This window comes from Xyrauchen texanus, chromosome 34 (assembly GCF_025860055.1).
Source record: "Xyrauchen texanus isolate HMW12.3.18 chromosome 34, RBS_HiC_50CHRs, whole genome shotgun sequence".
NCBI classification, from domain to species: Eukaryota; Metazoa; Chordata; class Actinopteri; order Cypriniformes; family Catostomidae; genus Xyrauchen; species Xyrauchen texanus.
In genome coordinates, this window is record NC_068309.1 from 9,667,395 (window position 1) to 9,681,836 (window position 14,442).

Sequence of the window (14,442 nt, forward strand, 5' to 3'; positions counted from 1 at the left end):
GTGTTTTTTGCCCTTTTTGGAGCTTGACAGTTGTGGTCACTATGAGCTGTCTTAGTATGGAAAAGAACTGCAAAATTATTCTTAAAAACATCTCCTTTAGTGTTCCTCAAAAATAACCACATTATGGTTTTGGAACAACATGAGGGTGAGTAAATAATAACAGAATTATTGTTTTGATGAATTTTCCCTTTAATTATCACTAGTCAACATGCACAAACTCTGAAATGTATAATATTACATGCATTTCACCAGCGTTGCTTAGAGGTGTATGTGCTATTTTAAGGCTGGTGTTGGTTGGTGTACCATTAAGAACAGTTGCTCCAGAAGGGCAGAGTTGGGTTACTGTAGGTCATCCGCAATGCAAAGTCTTCTACTCGATCGCACAATCATGTGCCTCTCGTGTGCATTCTTGGCCCAGAGATCACAATCACTCCACAAGGAAGTGTATGTCTTGATCATACTCACAGTACACACATTATTCATCATTTCTAAAGGGAATAACAGTACGTTTAAAGTCATTAAGCAACAAAAAGCATTACCGTAGAGCTTTGGGACATTGTGCTTGTCTTTATACTGTAACTGTAGTAAGAGAATAGAAGGCATGAATGAACTGCTTTCTAGTTTGCTTGCTCAGTCTACGCTCTGGATTATCAATGTCTGCATTATCTTCTCTTTTCCTTACTTTGCTCGAAGAGTAGAGATAACATCTAGGTTATGTTGAACAGGCTTGCACTAAAGACACCTTTAACTCTATTAGAAATTGTGCACTCTGTTAATATATTCGTAATCAATAATTCCAGATCATTTCACAAATTTGACTTAGTCAGCACACTGCAGCATGTACAAACTTGTGAAACCAGTGAATGTTATGGCATCATCATTCATAATGAATCCTGCAGCGATAAACATTTCTAAACATTTTGCATACTCAAAAACTGTCAAATAATATAACATCAATAACTACATTTATAGATTTAAGAAGAAAATGTGAATAGTGCTTGTAGGCTACGTATCGCGACAGTTTCTTGGTGAAATCAGCAACGACAATGACTTTTATTAGCTTTCAGACAAATCACAAGTAATATGACAGATGATCAGTTCATATACACTTACTTTTCACCCTGGTCCTCACACAAGGCTTTCTTATGACACTTTTACTATAGAGCAAGACTTGACAGGCGATATACATTTTAATGTTTGCATTACATAGCCAACTGTATTAGCTTATTCGAATGCAAACAACTGATTTCCATGTTGCAAATGCCAAGGTATGAGTCCAGATAAGCATGCCAGTCAAGAGTGAGCCAAAAGGGTAAAAAAGCAACATAGTCCGATTCGTGCAGACTTCTATCTCAGTGAATAATTTGCTGCTGTTTCTCTCTCAGTAAAACAGTATTGTGATATTTAAGAACACGGAGAACAGAGTGCTGGAGGAAGTGAATATTTACCTACAATCATTTAAAACAAAAGGAGAGGTTAATTGAGAGGTAGCGTTTAGAAACTTCAACTAGTGCTGTATCTTATGAATAGCACGATAACATCGAAGACGTTTTCGCATCCATCCACGCTTTTTTATTTTTTATTTTCCTATGTAAACATGTTCTACACGGACGTCTTTGATCAATCTGTTCACCCAAAAATAAAAATTCTCTCATCATTTACTCACCCTCATGCCATCCCAGTGTAAATCTTTCTTTCTGCAGAATCTACAGACGAAGATTTTTAGAAACATTTATGTATGTAGGCCCATATAATGCAAGTGAATGGATACCAAAAAATAAAAGTCATTTTTATTATACATTTGCCTCCCTGCCCAGTAGGTAAGTGATATGCATGAAGAATGTGCAATGCCAAAAACAAAAGAAGAAGCATGTGGAAGTGAAAGTAAAAGTGGAGATTTATAGTAAAAAAGGACATAAATATGTATCTGTTTCTCACCCACACTTATCATATCGCTTCTGAATATATGGATTTAACCACTGGAGTTGAATGAATTACTTTGATGCTGCCTTTATGTGCTTTTGGAGCTTCATGATTTTGGTACCCATTCACTTACATGTATGTACAGAGCTGAGATATTCTTCTAAAAATCTTTTATCGTTTGTGTTCAGCAGAAGAAAGAATGGCATGGGATGGCATGAGGGCGAGTAAATGATGAGAGAATTTTCAATTTTGGGAGAACTATCTCTTTAAGTTTGCATAGGCATGTATGAGTCTTGTCTGAAACTCGACCTTCTCAGTCTTAACTCAGACTCGGATGAACTTGTCTCGACTACAACACTGAGCACAACACAGTGGATATTTCACCTCAGAGCTGCCGTGATATGTGTAAAAAGCCATGTAATGTCATATTGCAAATATGTCGCCACAGTCACATACTGTCATGTTAATGAGATCAGGCTTATTTTTTTACCCATTTCTTTTCACTCCAAAGGTGAAAATCTCAAGTCGGATTAATTAGAAAGGTTACAGTGCACCTTTCAACAACAAGTCACATGAGTTGAGGTAGCCTATTCATTTGTGTCCATTGCACAAATGGTGCAGGACAAGTTATGCACCAAAACTTAATAGTAATAGTAATTGCCTTAGCAAGAACCCCTAATAATGAGTAAAAGCAGTAATCACATTTGAACAGCCATGCATGCAAAGTAAGCACAACATGCCTCATTCAAAAGGTCAATTGTTATCAGCAACCACATGGTACAACTGTGTCCTTAAGACCAGGAGATCTGTCAGTGGTGCAGGGGCTGGCAAACGAGACCTTAAGAGCAAGGAGTCAATAAGGTGTGATCCCGTTTATGTGGAAGTGTTTAGATTGCTCCACCGACCCATTGCTCTGAACGTACATTTTCTTGATTATTCGCCTAGCCGCCAGCAAGCCTTACTGAAGACTTCAAAGGGTTATAGTACTATGTAACTAAGGAACACAGTACCATCAGAGCATAATGTACATTGCATCATTTCACCAATCTTTTAGAAGGAACCTTGTGAAGTTTTGGCCGACATGGGCAGAATGACTTGGTTCATTGTCTTGAGTTGCTCTCCACTGATAGCCTACTGGTGTCAGCATGTCAGCTGTGAGACAATTTTACAACATTATATAGTAACAGTGCTGTCATTTACAACCAAGCAATGACCCTCACATAATTAAGCAGTTATGAGGATTTTTTTGGCACGGTAGCCAAACAAGTAGAATTTACAATCATAGCATTAATTGAGTTAATGGCTTTTGTCTTTTTTTTATTTGGTGTATCATCAGTTCATGTGAAATCAAAATTGACCCTAATTATTTTCTTAATTCATTTTACTGGTCTTATTGTGAATTTACTGTATGTCCATATAATATGCTTTATCATTCTTTTTATGACCTCATAATCTTTAATCATAATGTCTTAACTTACTATTCACTGATATGACTGACTCTTCTCTGTTGACATATGCGCGAGCGCACGGCATGTATGCGAGTTGTAGCCCTGCCCCTTCAAGAGCCTGTCCTGTACACAAACCTGCCGCAGAGATGGTGAAGAGGTGTGGGTGGACCACAGACTCTAGGGGGGTCCGGGAGCACAGTCCCCCGTAAGAAAATATTTTAAATTTTAAAGTTAAATGCATCAATCTTGTGCACATTGAGAGCAAAATTAAGAGGCTAGAACTATGAAGAACATTGTGTTCTTGTACAACATGTTGTGCTCTAGTAGTAATTTAATCAACATTGGTTGTATAGATATGAATGGTGATGACATGTCAAAAAAAGTCACACCACATAGCATGGTAAACGAGACGGAGTTTAACACAGTTCACAAATGGTCAAAACACAAAATCAACTAGAGCATACAGTACATTTGAGCCATTAAAGAAATGATGCAAAAGTGGTTACCTGTGTTGAACTTGCTCCACAGATGCTGAAAATAGTTTCGTTGTCAGAGCCGCTGGTAATAATGTTAATGTTAGATAATAACGTTACATACATTATACATTGCTTTTCAAGACGAAGCCAAATGTGTCAGTCTACATAAGCATTCATGCCCGGTTTGTAATAAGTGACACAGGCCTAGGCTATATCACAAATATAGCCAGCTATTTTTTTTGTTATTGATGTATCAGGCTGCTTGTCCGGTCGGACAAGTAAAATTCTCTTTCACTTGTCCCATACAAGCGGTACGCTAGGTATACACATCCTCCATGAGCGGCGCATTTTCGTTTCGGCGCCCATATTAATTTATTACACCGTTCTGACTGAAAAAGCATGAGTCACGAGGTGACGTGTCCCAGAAACGGCCCAGATGTGGCAGTGAACAGATAGTTTCTGCATTGAGCCTATTTTTGCTTCGCGGCTCACGCTGACCTCAACGGCTCTGGGTGCAATACAACACAAAAATAATCAGGAAATTATAGAAAAGACACAAAAGCATGTCAAAAATGTTCAAACCGAACCTATAGTACACTACAATTTATATGTCTGCATGCAAGTAAACTCAATAGAAAAATTAAGTAATAAAGGAAAGAATTAATTAAATTAATAAACTGCCTAACCTTTTGCCATTCTGGGTATTTAGGTGATAGTATAGACAAAACATTAACAATCACAACCAAGTGTGCTGATAAAGGTGAAGTGCATGTGACTGCCCGCTGTTGTCCTTGCAGCAGCAATAACCTCAAATTATTATAACCTTATTAAAGAATACATTTGGCATAGGATTCCACTTTATTCTCTGAACAGAGGAGCTGCTGCTTCTCGCAAAAGAGATGCGGCCAATGTGAACTGCATCATCTTAAACACAACACAATCTGACCAAAACAATAACACAACCGCTAGCTGTTAGCTACTAGCTCGTTGTGCTGCATAAAGCAGTTGTTGCATGGTGATTTTACACAAGTGTTAAAGTTAAATTGGTGTTTTAAAAAAAAAACAGCATTTCAAAGCTTAATACGGGGAGACAAAACACGTGAATTTCGACCCATATGGCTTTCCATACAGCAGGTGGTTCGAGTGCATGTGTTTGAGCAAGCGTGCATACAGCAGGGGGAGGGGGGACTGACTGACTGGAAGTGAGAGATGCTTTGCCGAAGCAATGGTGCAAAACACAACGTTAGAGATCTTTTATGTTATTAGGAGAAGTGTAAAATATTTTCAGTTCATTATGAAACTGTGGGCCTCCACACTGTAGGTGATTAATGGGAAGCACTGGTGGACCCAACCCCCTTCTGGCATAACCCTGCCCTCTTCTGGAATTTTCCGCCCTCTTTTGGAGTTTCGGACCCAGTTTGGAGATCTACTTGGAGAAAGTGGTTGGAGTTTTTTTTTTTTTTTTTTTTTAATGCAGCCATTTTTCAACGGTATCTTGGGAGGTACAGCACAATTAAGTGTTCTTTATTCTTTATATTTAGTGTATTGTGACAACCTTAAAATATTGCAATCTTTTACTCACTTGTTTCTCATTCATCTGCATTGGACTTGCATAACGTCTCTAGCCTTGTCATGAACAAGGGCCATGATGTGCTGTGTTTGTTTGTGGGCTAGATTAATGTTGTCAGTTAGATCGTCATTCGGTTCTAAAGTCAGTGGAAAAGCGGGCCGGAATTGAGGTCGGTTCTCAGATTCCCCGGTAAGCTGCTGTCATGAGCAGCAGAGTGGAAAGGGTATATGTGTGTGGCTGTAAACTAAAAACTATTGGCTATTTTTTTTAAACTGGAGGAGTCATTGGACATGCCCGTCATCACTTACAGTCGTTCGACATGCTCCGTCCTCATTTCCTGTTTCAGTAGGAAATACTTTAAAACACATAGTACTGCACATGTCAAGGCACTTCACTGCAACTTTAACATGAAAAATATGATTGAATGTCTATTTAAATGTTTGCTATAGTTCAACCAAATTGTTGATTATTAATTTAAATGTAAGAAAAAATATGTAAGCATGTTTTTGGGGTAGTGATAGTCACTGTAATCAAATTACTTTTAATGTCATAGTGTAACGTTGTGCAAAAAGTAGTGTAACATTACATTTTAAATTCTTGTATTCAGATTACATTTAGTAACTTTGAATTAAGTTAATTCATTTTAAGTATATTACATGGATTAAATATATTTCTAAATAATATTATGCAGAATATCTCAAATTAAAACATGAATTATGTTCATATTTACTTTTGTTTGCATTTCTTTGTCAGCTGAATTGTGTGTAGAGACACACCATTAATGTATTCATTATTTTGAATAGCGTAAAAACGTAAAAACACCTTTCTGTGAAATGTGTTTTAGAAAGGAAATTAAAAGAAAAGTAATTAGTAATGTGATTAATTTTTGGTGAAGCAATCAGTAAAGTAATTTGGTTATAATTTTAGCGAAGTAAATAGTAATCTGTAATGTATTTTAAAATGTAACTTTTTGAATTTGGTGATAGTAAAGTGGTGTCAAGTACATTTTACTACTAATATGAAAAAAGATTGTTTTGTTGCTAAAATCACCATCACCATATCAGAAAAGTGGATTTTCAAAAAAACTTTTATTATATTCATTTGAGGAAACCAGTGCTAGAAAGTAAAAAATAGCACATAAACAACCATTTATATGCACACAGTCCATTGTCATCTTCACTTTCTTCATTTTACAGGTTGAGCTTACAATTGACTTATAATTAGATCTTACAATTGTATGAATTGTTCAAAATATCTCTTTCTCAAACAGGGTTGTCGCAAAACAAAGACTATGACAATCTCTGGAAAAAATTAATGATTCATGAAGGTATGGAAAGAGAATCTTGACACATACAAAAATAAATAGGGGAGCATATTATCATTTTGATTCATGATATAATATCGCACTTTTATTCATGCAGACTGACTTTGAAATCATCAATCTTAATCTATGCAGTTCCCTTAGGATCTCTGAAGCTCTTGTCTCACTGATGCTGCCAGACTAAACATTTTCATCTGCATCTGCAACTTCGCCATCCGATTCCTTTGCATTCCTCAGCTCGGCCCTGCCCTTCTCTGTCTGATAATAGTCTGACTCAATCCACCCGGGGCAATCAGACAGCGTCACAAAAATATCTTCATCCACCTCCGTCACCTTGTGCACTCTCTGCTTTATGCCTTTGGAATACCACCGCGGGGTAGGGACTTTTTCTGCAGGGTTTTTGGCCCTGTATAACCCCTCACCTTCTGCAAGAGTGATCTTGTACTTGTGCTTTGGACATATAATGCAGAGCTTGTTGTTGATTTCCTGCACGTGAAAGAAATATTAAATTGTGTCAAAGTTAACATGGGTGGTAACAATGCATGTGAAGTGCTGTCATGAATCACTGAATGAGTAGATGTGCCACTTCAAGAAGTTTTACCTCAATATCGCCGTTCAACAATGCACTACCAGCATCTGTTGAAAAAGCAGACATACACAGAGAAATGACCCCAGCAACTGACCTTTTGTTCTGTGTTTTTGCCTCTAGTATTATTGCAACACAAACATTAGTGATCAGTGTGCTACTTTGTCTCCCTCTTGTGGTAACATTGATTAACTATGCAGAAATTGAGAGGACAGTGTGTGGAAAATTGGCATCAAATATATGAATAAGCATAGACGTTTTTAATGTTACTTACGGTAACATTGCATGTCCATTGCAAATAAAGTTCTTTGATGATATATAATGAGTACGTCCCTTCCGCCCAGAGTCACACTCGTTCTCTTGGCCTGAATGAGGTCCTCTTTCTTGCCAATATAATACATGTAGGACTTCTTTTCAGCCATAGATGCGATGGGGTTTTAACTGTCTCTTCAATAGAAATACAAAGTTTTAGGGACATTAATGTTTGTTTGAAAGTCAACCATGTCTCTTAACATTAACAATCATGTTTAAATGAGTTGTAAAGGTGTGAAAAAGTGATATGTAAAGGGTACAACAGAATTAAAGGCACATCTTAAGAAAATTCGCCTTTTTTATTTTCTATTGATGGAGCAACATAATCTGTGTGAAAAAAAATAATAACAGAAGGCTGTTTTTATTTTTTTACACTTGGGGTCAAGGCCTCCCACATTTAATGTTAAAGGCCCCCAGGGGGTTTAAAGTGATATTGTGTAAATATAGGTAGCCTACAATAGTTCCCCTTCTGTCGCTCTCTCCACGTTGTGTCAGAGAAGCGACACTAGGGGTCTCTCTTGAGCGCCGATATTCACCTCTGATCTATGAAAAAAGGCCAATGAGAGTTGGCAACCAGTATTTGCATGTCCCGCCCCCGGACATACAGGTATTTAAGCGGCGCAAATACGGGAGTTCATTCACAAAATTTCTTCGGAGACGATGGTCGTGTTTGCAGACTGCTGCGTTTTACACACCGAGTTCCTGCTATCCTCTACTGCGTGCTGTTGGATTCTACGGCGCACAACAGCAGCTTTCTCCTGTTTGCACGGCTGTGCACTTTCTGCCCCTGAGCGCATCGACAGTTGCAGATAAGAAAGAGCTCTCACGAGTTCTTTCATTCATAAAAGAGTGATTTTATTTAAAAGAGTAATTTCCTCTAAAAGAGCAAAAAAAAAAAACACAGCGGCGTTGAACGTCCTTTTAAGGACGCGTCTTTATAAAGATGCCTTTCCGCCCCTGTGTTGTTCCTGGATGCGGTAGAGTACTCTCCGCTTCCGACGGCCACAGGCGTTGTCTCGTGTGTCTGGGCAGTGATCACACTGAGGCTGTGTTTGTGGATGGTTCATGTTCTCATTGCGAGAACATGACCATGACAACGTTGCGGTCGTGGCTTGCTTACAACCGTAAGCAAGCCACTCCAGCCGCCCCCCGCGTCGCTCCTTCTTCCCACGGGATTGAGGACGATGCGGCTGGCGATGGAGGCGATTCGGGGATGGCAGTGGGTGCAGCTCCGCCGGGTACGCCCCCTCGGACCACCCGGTCCGAGGGGAATCCCGCTCACAGCCTCGCCCCCCCCGGTTCCTTTCTTCCCGGAGGTGCATGATGAGCTGACGTCTTCGTGGAGAGCACCCCTCTCCACTCGTCGTACCGACGCTCTGAGCAGCTCTTCGTCTGCTTTGGGGGACAGCAGAAAGGGAATGCTGTCTCCAAGCAGAGACTCGCCCACTGGGTTGTCGACGCCATTTCCCTGGCTTATCACACCCAGGCCGTGCCCCCCCCCCCCTTTGCAGGTCCGAGCCCACTCCACCAGGAGTGTTGCGTCCTCGTGGGCACTGGCTAGGGGCACTGCCCTAGCAGACATTTGTAGAGCAGCGGGCTGGGCAACACCTAACACTTTTGCGAAATTCTACAATCTCTGAGTTGAGTCAGTATCGTCCCGTGTTCTCTCAGGTACCGAGCCCGTAGAACTCGGTGGCACGTCCACGATCTGACCGGGTGAATCGCTTGCACCCAGCGCCCTTCCCCTAACCAGGGGAAACAGTGCGCCTTCATTCCCAGGAGATCCCAGGTTTGGGACACTGGTTGACTCCTCCCTAGCCCTCGTGGGTCGCAGTTCTGCGGAGGAACTCGCCGACCCAAACCACTGCAGGTACCGCAAGCAACCCTGTACTGGTATAGGTGCCCCACAGGTAAGGCCTCCTGTTCGGACTCCCCCTGTGTGTAAAACCACGGTTCTGTCCCCTCACGAGTTGACTCCGTGTTTCCCTTAGGCAGTTACAGCTGCCTCGGTTGCCGTGCTGTATGCTTCCCCCCTCTGCGAGGCTGGATCTACCACCACACTACTTTTCTGCATAAGACCTAAGTATAGGCCATGCGATGTATTTGCCACTCAAAATTTGCCTCCCCTCCCGGGTAGGTGTGGCCTCCGCAGGGTCTTCTCCGCCCTAATAAGGGCTAAGACCCCCTTCCCTCAATGCGTGTAAGGGCCCCGGCCGTAGTTGCTCTATGCGAGAAACATAGAGAGAAAAGAGGCCCAGCCAGGCTGGCCCGTTCCCATGTTGGCGGCCATCACCTTGTTCCCCCCTCCAGGGTAACGATAAGGAATCCTGATGGCTTAATTGGGGCATTGGGGAAGGGTACGTGCAGCCTGATACAGTTGGTCGTTCTGCACGTAGGAATACCTGCTCACTCCTGTATCAGCAGATCACGTACACGGCTCAGCGCATGGCTCTTTTTAAGTGGACCCCTAGTGTCGCTTCTCTGACACAACGTGGAGAGAGTGACAGAAGGGGAACGTCTAGGTTACGTATGTAACCTCCGTTCCCCGATGGAGGGAACGAGACATTGTGTCTCCCCTGCCACATCGCTGAGTCGAGCCCCCTGTTGTGGCCGGACCGTTTCCGGCTCCTCAGAAAAATCCTGAATGAACTCCCGTATTTGCGGCGCTTAAATACCCGTATGTCCGGGGGCGGGACATGCAAATACTGGTTGCCAACTCTCATTGGCCTTTTTTCATAGATCAGAGGTGAATATCAGCGCTCAAGAGAGACCCCTAGTGTCGCTTCTCTGACACAACGTCTCGCTCCCTCCATCGGGGAACGGAGGTTACATACGTAACCTAGACGTTATAGGGCAACATTTTCAATTTAGTCAAATACATTTGAGACAGCAAGATGCTTTTTTTTTTTTTGTAAATAACTTTACAAAAGGTTTAACCATTTCACACATTTGGCATTTAATAACATCTTAAGTATTCAATAAAAAAATGAATCTCCATTGTGATTGAATCAGTTAATGTGAGCACACTTTGAAAATTTTTCATAACAAATATATTCGCGCCACTTAGGGAAAACAATGTGTTTTATAGTGGGCCTTTAGCCCCTGCAACAGGGGCCTTTACCCGATAAATATATATTTTTTTTCTCAAAGATAAATGTGATAATATCCACTACATTCAAAATGATTCAATATTAGATTGAATAACCTCTGAATTAAAAGTTTGACATTGCACACAATGATCTCATGGATAATTTTGCAGAACATAATATAATATAAAAAAACGTTATATAGATTATATATCTTAGAGAGAGAGAGAGAGAGAGAGAGAGAGAGAGAGAGAGAGAGAGAGAGAGAGAGTACTGTGCAAACGTTTGAGGCACTTGTGAAAAATGTTGCATAGTGAGGATGTTTTCTTGTATTACAGATAGGATTTTCCAAGTTTCTTGGAGTATTTGCCACAAATCTTCTATTTATTTTGTCTGTCTCAATTTCTTTATGTAATATCAGACTGACACTATGTTCGGTGGTTGGCTTTGTGGCGGCCATGACATCTGTTGCAGGGCTCCCTGTTCTTCTAGTCTAATCTTTTCTATTTACAAAAGTAATGTTTGGGAGTCTAACATTTATATTTCTTATTGATGCACTAAAGCTGAAGATATAAATAACCATCTTAACAAATGCTTTTGTGAAACATCTTATGTGCCTAAGAGTTTTGCACAGTACTCATATATATATATATATATATATGTATGTATATACAGTGTTGGGGAGTAACGGAATACATGTAATGGATTACATATTTAAAATACAAAATATAAGTAACTGTATTCCACTACAGTTACAATTTAAATAATTGGTATATAGTTACATATTCAAAAAGTGTATTGTAATAGTTACATTCAAAAAGTATTTTGATTACTGAAGAGATTACTTTGTATTTTATTGTCATTTGTTTCATTTAATATTCCGTCCTTTCAGATGGAAAACATTTATACATATAAATGATGCAATCCAAAGTGCATTTGAACAGCGGTGAAACACTTTCTTATGATGTGTTACATTTAGAGAAGTAAGTGTGAAGTAAGTTTGGAGCACAAGAAATATAAATAAACCTTGTGTAAATTGTCAGCTTTACACTAAGCTAAAATGCCTTTTCTAGAAATTTTACATGCAAATGTTACCTGACACGATCTTTTATTTTTTATCAAGAAAATTCACGTTGGATCAATAACTTTTGTTCTAGTAAGACCTTTGATATTAGTGCAAAATTATTATTATTATGATCAAGAATTATTATTATTATTCTTGATCATTTTTATATGATATAGCCTATATACACACACTTACATATTTATGGTATAGATGTGTATATCATACAATTATATTATAATATCTTAATATTATTATAATTATATATATATATATATATATATATATATATATATATATATATATATATATATATATATATATATATATATATATATATATATATATATATATATATATATATATATATATATATAAAATATATATTTTTATATAAAAAATACATTAAAAAAATAACTACAAGACAAATCAGTTTGTCAGCTTTGATATAGGCCTTCTCTAATATTAAGACCTGTGGGTTGTCGTTTTAATAATGAACGATGGATTTTTCCGCATTTTCTTTGTATTTAACACAACTATCATTGCGTCACGATGTGCAATTAACACCTACATTTTACAACTGATACAAACATACATTTTTGAAAAAATAATTTAAACAATTTTACCTCTGAATGCCTCGTCCGCACTCCGGCAAGATGTGAATGAAATTCTTCATTTGAATGTGCGTCATTGTAAGTTTCTTCTAGTCTGAAGAGGGTCCCGTTATCTCGAGGCCCACCGGGTGGGGCGTTTATCCCTATCAGCAATGCAGATCTGTTTCCTCTCAATATGCTTTAACAGTATCTTTGTTAAATACTTATTACTCAATAACACAACAGTAATATGTTGCGATTTTTTAATTATTAAAATGAACACAATAAAAACAAAACTCGAATTTGGATATGATTCTAATTTTCACTCTAGCACATTACCCAACATATTTCAACTATTTATTCACAATTATTTTAATAAAGAGTTAGCGCATTTTTTAACCAGTTATCTATTTATTATGAAATATATAATGTTTTATAATTATTATATTAATGCTATAATATATAAATATATTACATATATTTTTTTCATTTTTGGTTTAAGATTACGTTTATTCAAATTAGCACCGGGCGAGCCAATCAGACACAGACTCGCACTGTGTACTGTTGAGCATCAAAGTTGCACATCTGCTGCGCAGCCGCGCCATTATACGCAAATCGCATACTGCTTTTTCAATGTGCATCGGTTTATGAATGTGCGAGGTTATAGTCCATCTGTTCTAGACAACAGGGATCATTCAATCCAGATCAGCTAGACGTAAATCAAATTTCGCTGGTAAGCACAAGCCAAATCTCTCAATAAAAGCAAACTTTGAATGGTATGTTAGCCTGCTGGCTAAGTCAACCTGTCTAGAATCAGGAAATACATGTTACGTATAAGCATAAGCATCCCTTTTAATAGTATTATTTCATAACATTTCCAACCCACAACTTGCACTTTCACAATTAAAAAATAAACTTGCTGAATATTTGCAATCCACAACATAGAGCCTATAAATTAGGGCATTTATCTGAGCTATTCACTTTTTCAAATATTCTTATGGAAAAACAGTAAAAACAAAATAGACAATTTGCATGTTCTTTACTCAATTGTTTCCAGGTGATGGCATTGCGGGCATGTGGATTTATCATTTTTCGTCGTATGCTACAAAAACCTCCTCCAGATAATATAGAGTTTCTACTTCTACAAACCTCCTATGGGGAACACCATTGGACACCACCCAAAGGTGCAACTGACAGTCTTCTTTCTGTGTCTGACTACTCTGAATCACAGGCTGAGATGCATTTAGCTATACATCCATCCAATTCAGTATGACCTTCAGCAATATCTAAGAAGGATTCATGAATGTTAATCTCATTTTAACTCCGTGAGGGACAACAAGAACTAAGTGTACGATTACTGTAATATTGATTGATCCTCCCCTCTCTTGTATGGCTGTCTAATGACTAGACGTTTGTTTCCCACTGTAAGGTCATGTTGACCCTGGAGAGGATGACTTGACCACTGCCTTGAGAGAGACTCAGGAGGAAGCAGGTTTGGGTAAAGATAATCTGTGCATGGTGGAAGGCTTCCTGCAGAGGTTACACTATCAGGTGAGGGGAAAGGACAAAGAGGTCCTCTACTGGTTGGCTGAACTCCGTGACCCAAACACAAGGGTCATCCTTTCTGAAGAACACCAGGATTACCGCTGGGCCAAACTAGAGGAAGCCTGCAAACTGGCAGAATACCAGGATTTACAGGACACACTTACAGCAGCACAGCATTATCTAGAGGCAAATGGCAAACAGTAACATGTAGAACTATCTACTAACACTATCAGCGCTAAATACTTCTTTCATCTTTACAAAATGGTTTTAGGATACTGTACTAAAACTCCCTCGTTTAAGAACGTAATCTGAGTATGGTTTACAGTGTAAGGCTTTCTCCTCAAAATGCATTTGTTCAATATTGCAATTTCATACTAGTAATCGAATATCAAATCATTGAATGTCCAGAATCTTTTTTTTTTGTATGTCAGTCATTTTGTTAGCAATCCTGCGTCATGCCAAATAAAATACATTGAAACAGTGCTCATTAACTGAAAGGACTTTTAAATATGTAGTCTA

At 38.8% G+C, this 14,442-nt stretch overlaps 2 protein-coding genes across 2 annotated transcripts; one reads left to right on the plus strand and one right to left on the minus strand.

Moving 5' to 3' along the window:
* Positions 1-6,493: 6,493 nt before the first annotated feature.
* Positions 6,494-12,539, minus strand: rfesd (Rieske (Fe-S) domain containing). The gene is made up of 4 exons (XM_052104777.1): positions 12,412-12,539; positions 7,599-7,771; positions 7,340-7,374; positions 6,494-7,224 (listed from the first exon to the last, which is right to left on the minus strand). The coding sequence occupies exons 2-4, from the start codon at positions 7,744-7,746 to the stop codon at positions 6,919-6,921; spliced, it is 489 nt and encodes a 162-aa protein (XP_051960737.1). The 5' UTR covers positions 7,747-7,771; positions 12,412-12,539; the 3' UTR covers positions 6,494-6,918.
* Positions 12,540-12,969: 430 nt separating this feature from the next.
* Positions 12,970-14,405, plus strand: nudt2 (nudix (nucleoside diphosphate linked moiety X)-type motif 2). The gene is made up of 3 exons (XM_052104472.1): positions 12,970-13,111; positions 13,436-13,562; positions 13,808-14,405. Exons 2-3 carry the CDS (start codon positions 13,439-13,441, stop codon positions 14,125-14,127), a joined length of 444 nt encoding a protein of 147 aa, XP_051960432.1. The 5' UTR covers positions 12,970-13,111; positions 13,436-13,438; the 3' UTR covers positions 14,128-14,405.
* Positions 14,406-14,442: the final 37 nt, after the last annotated feature.

Bases quoted from the DNA above. Each gene is read 5' to 3' on its own strand.
- rfesd (XM_052104777.1), bottom strand. From the start codon at position 7,746: ATGGCTGAAAAGAAGTCCTACATGTATTATATTGGCAAGAAAGAGGAC. The intron at 7,375-7,598 runs GTAAGTAACATT...CTTTTTCAACAG, and splicing joins AATGGACATGCAATGTTACC to ATGCTGGTAGTGCATTGTTG. The intron at 7,225-7,339 runs GTAAAACTTCTT...TTTCACGTGCAG, and splicing joins TGTTGAACGGCGATATTGAG to GAAATCAACAACAAGCTCTG.
- nudt2 (XM_052104472.1), top strand. From the start codon at position 13,439: ATGGCATTGCGGGCATGTGGATTTATCATTTTTCGTCGTATGCTACAA. The intron at 13,563-13,807 runs GTGCAACTGACA...TCCCACTGTAAG, and splicing joins CCATTGGACACCACCCAAAG to GTCATGTTGACCCTGGAGAG.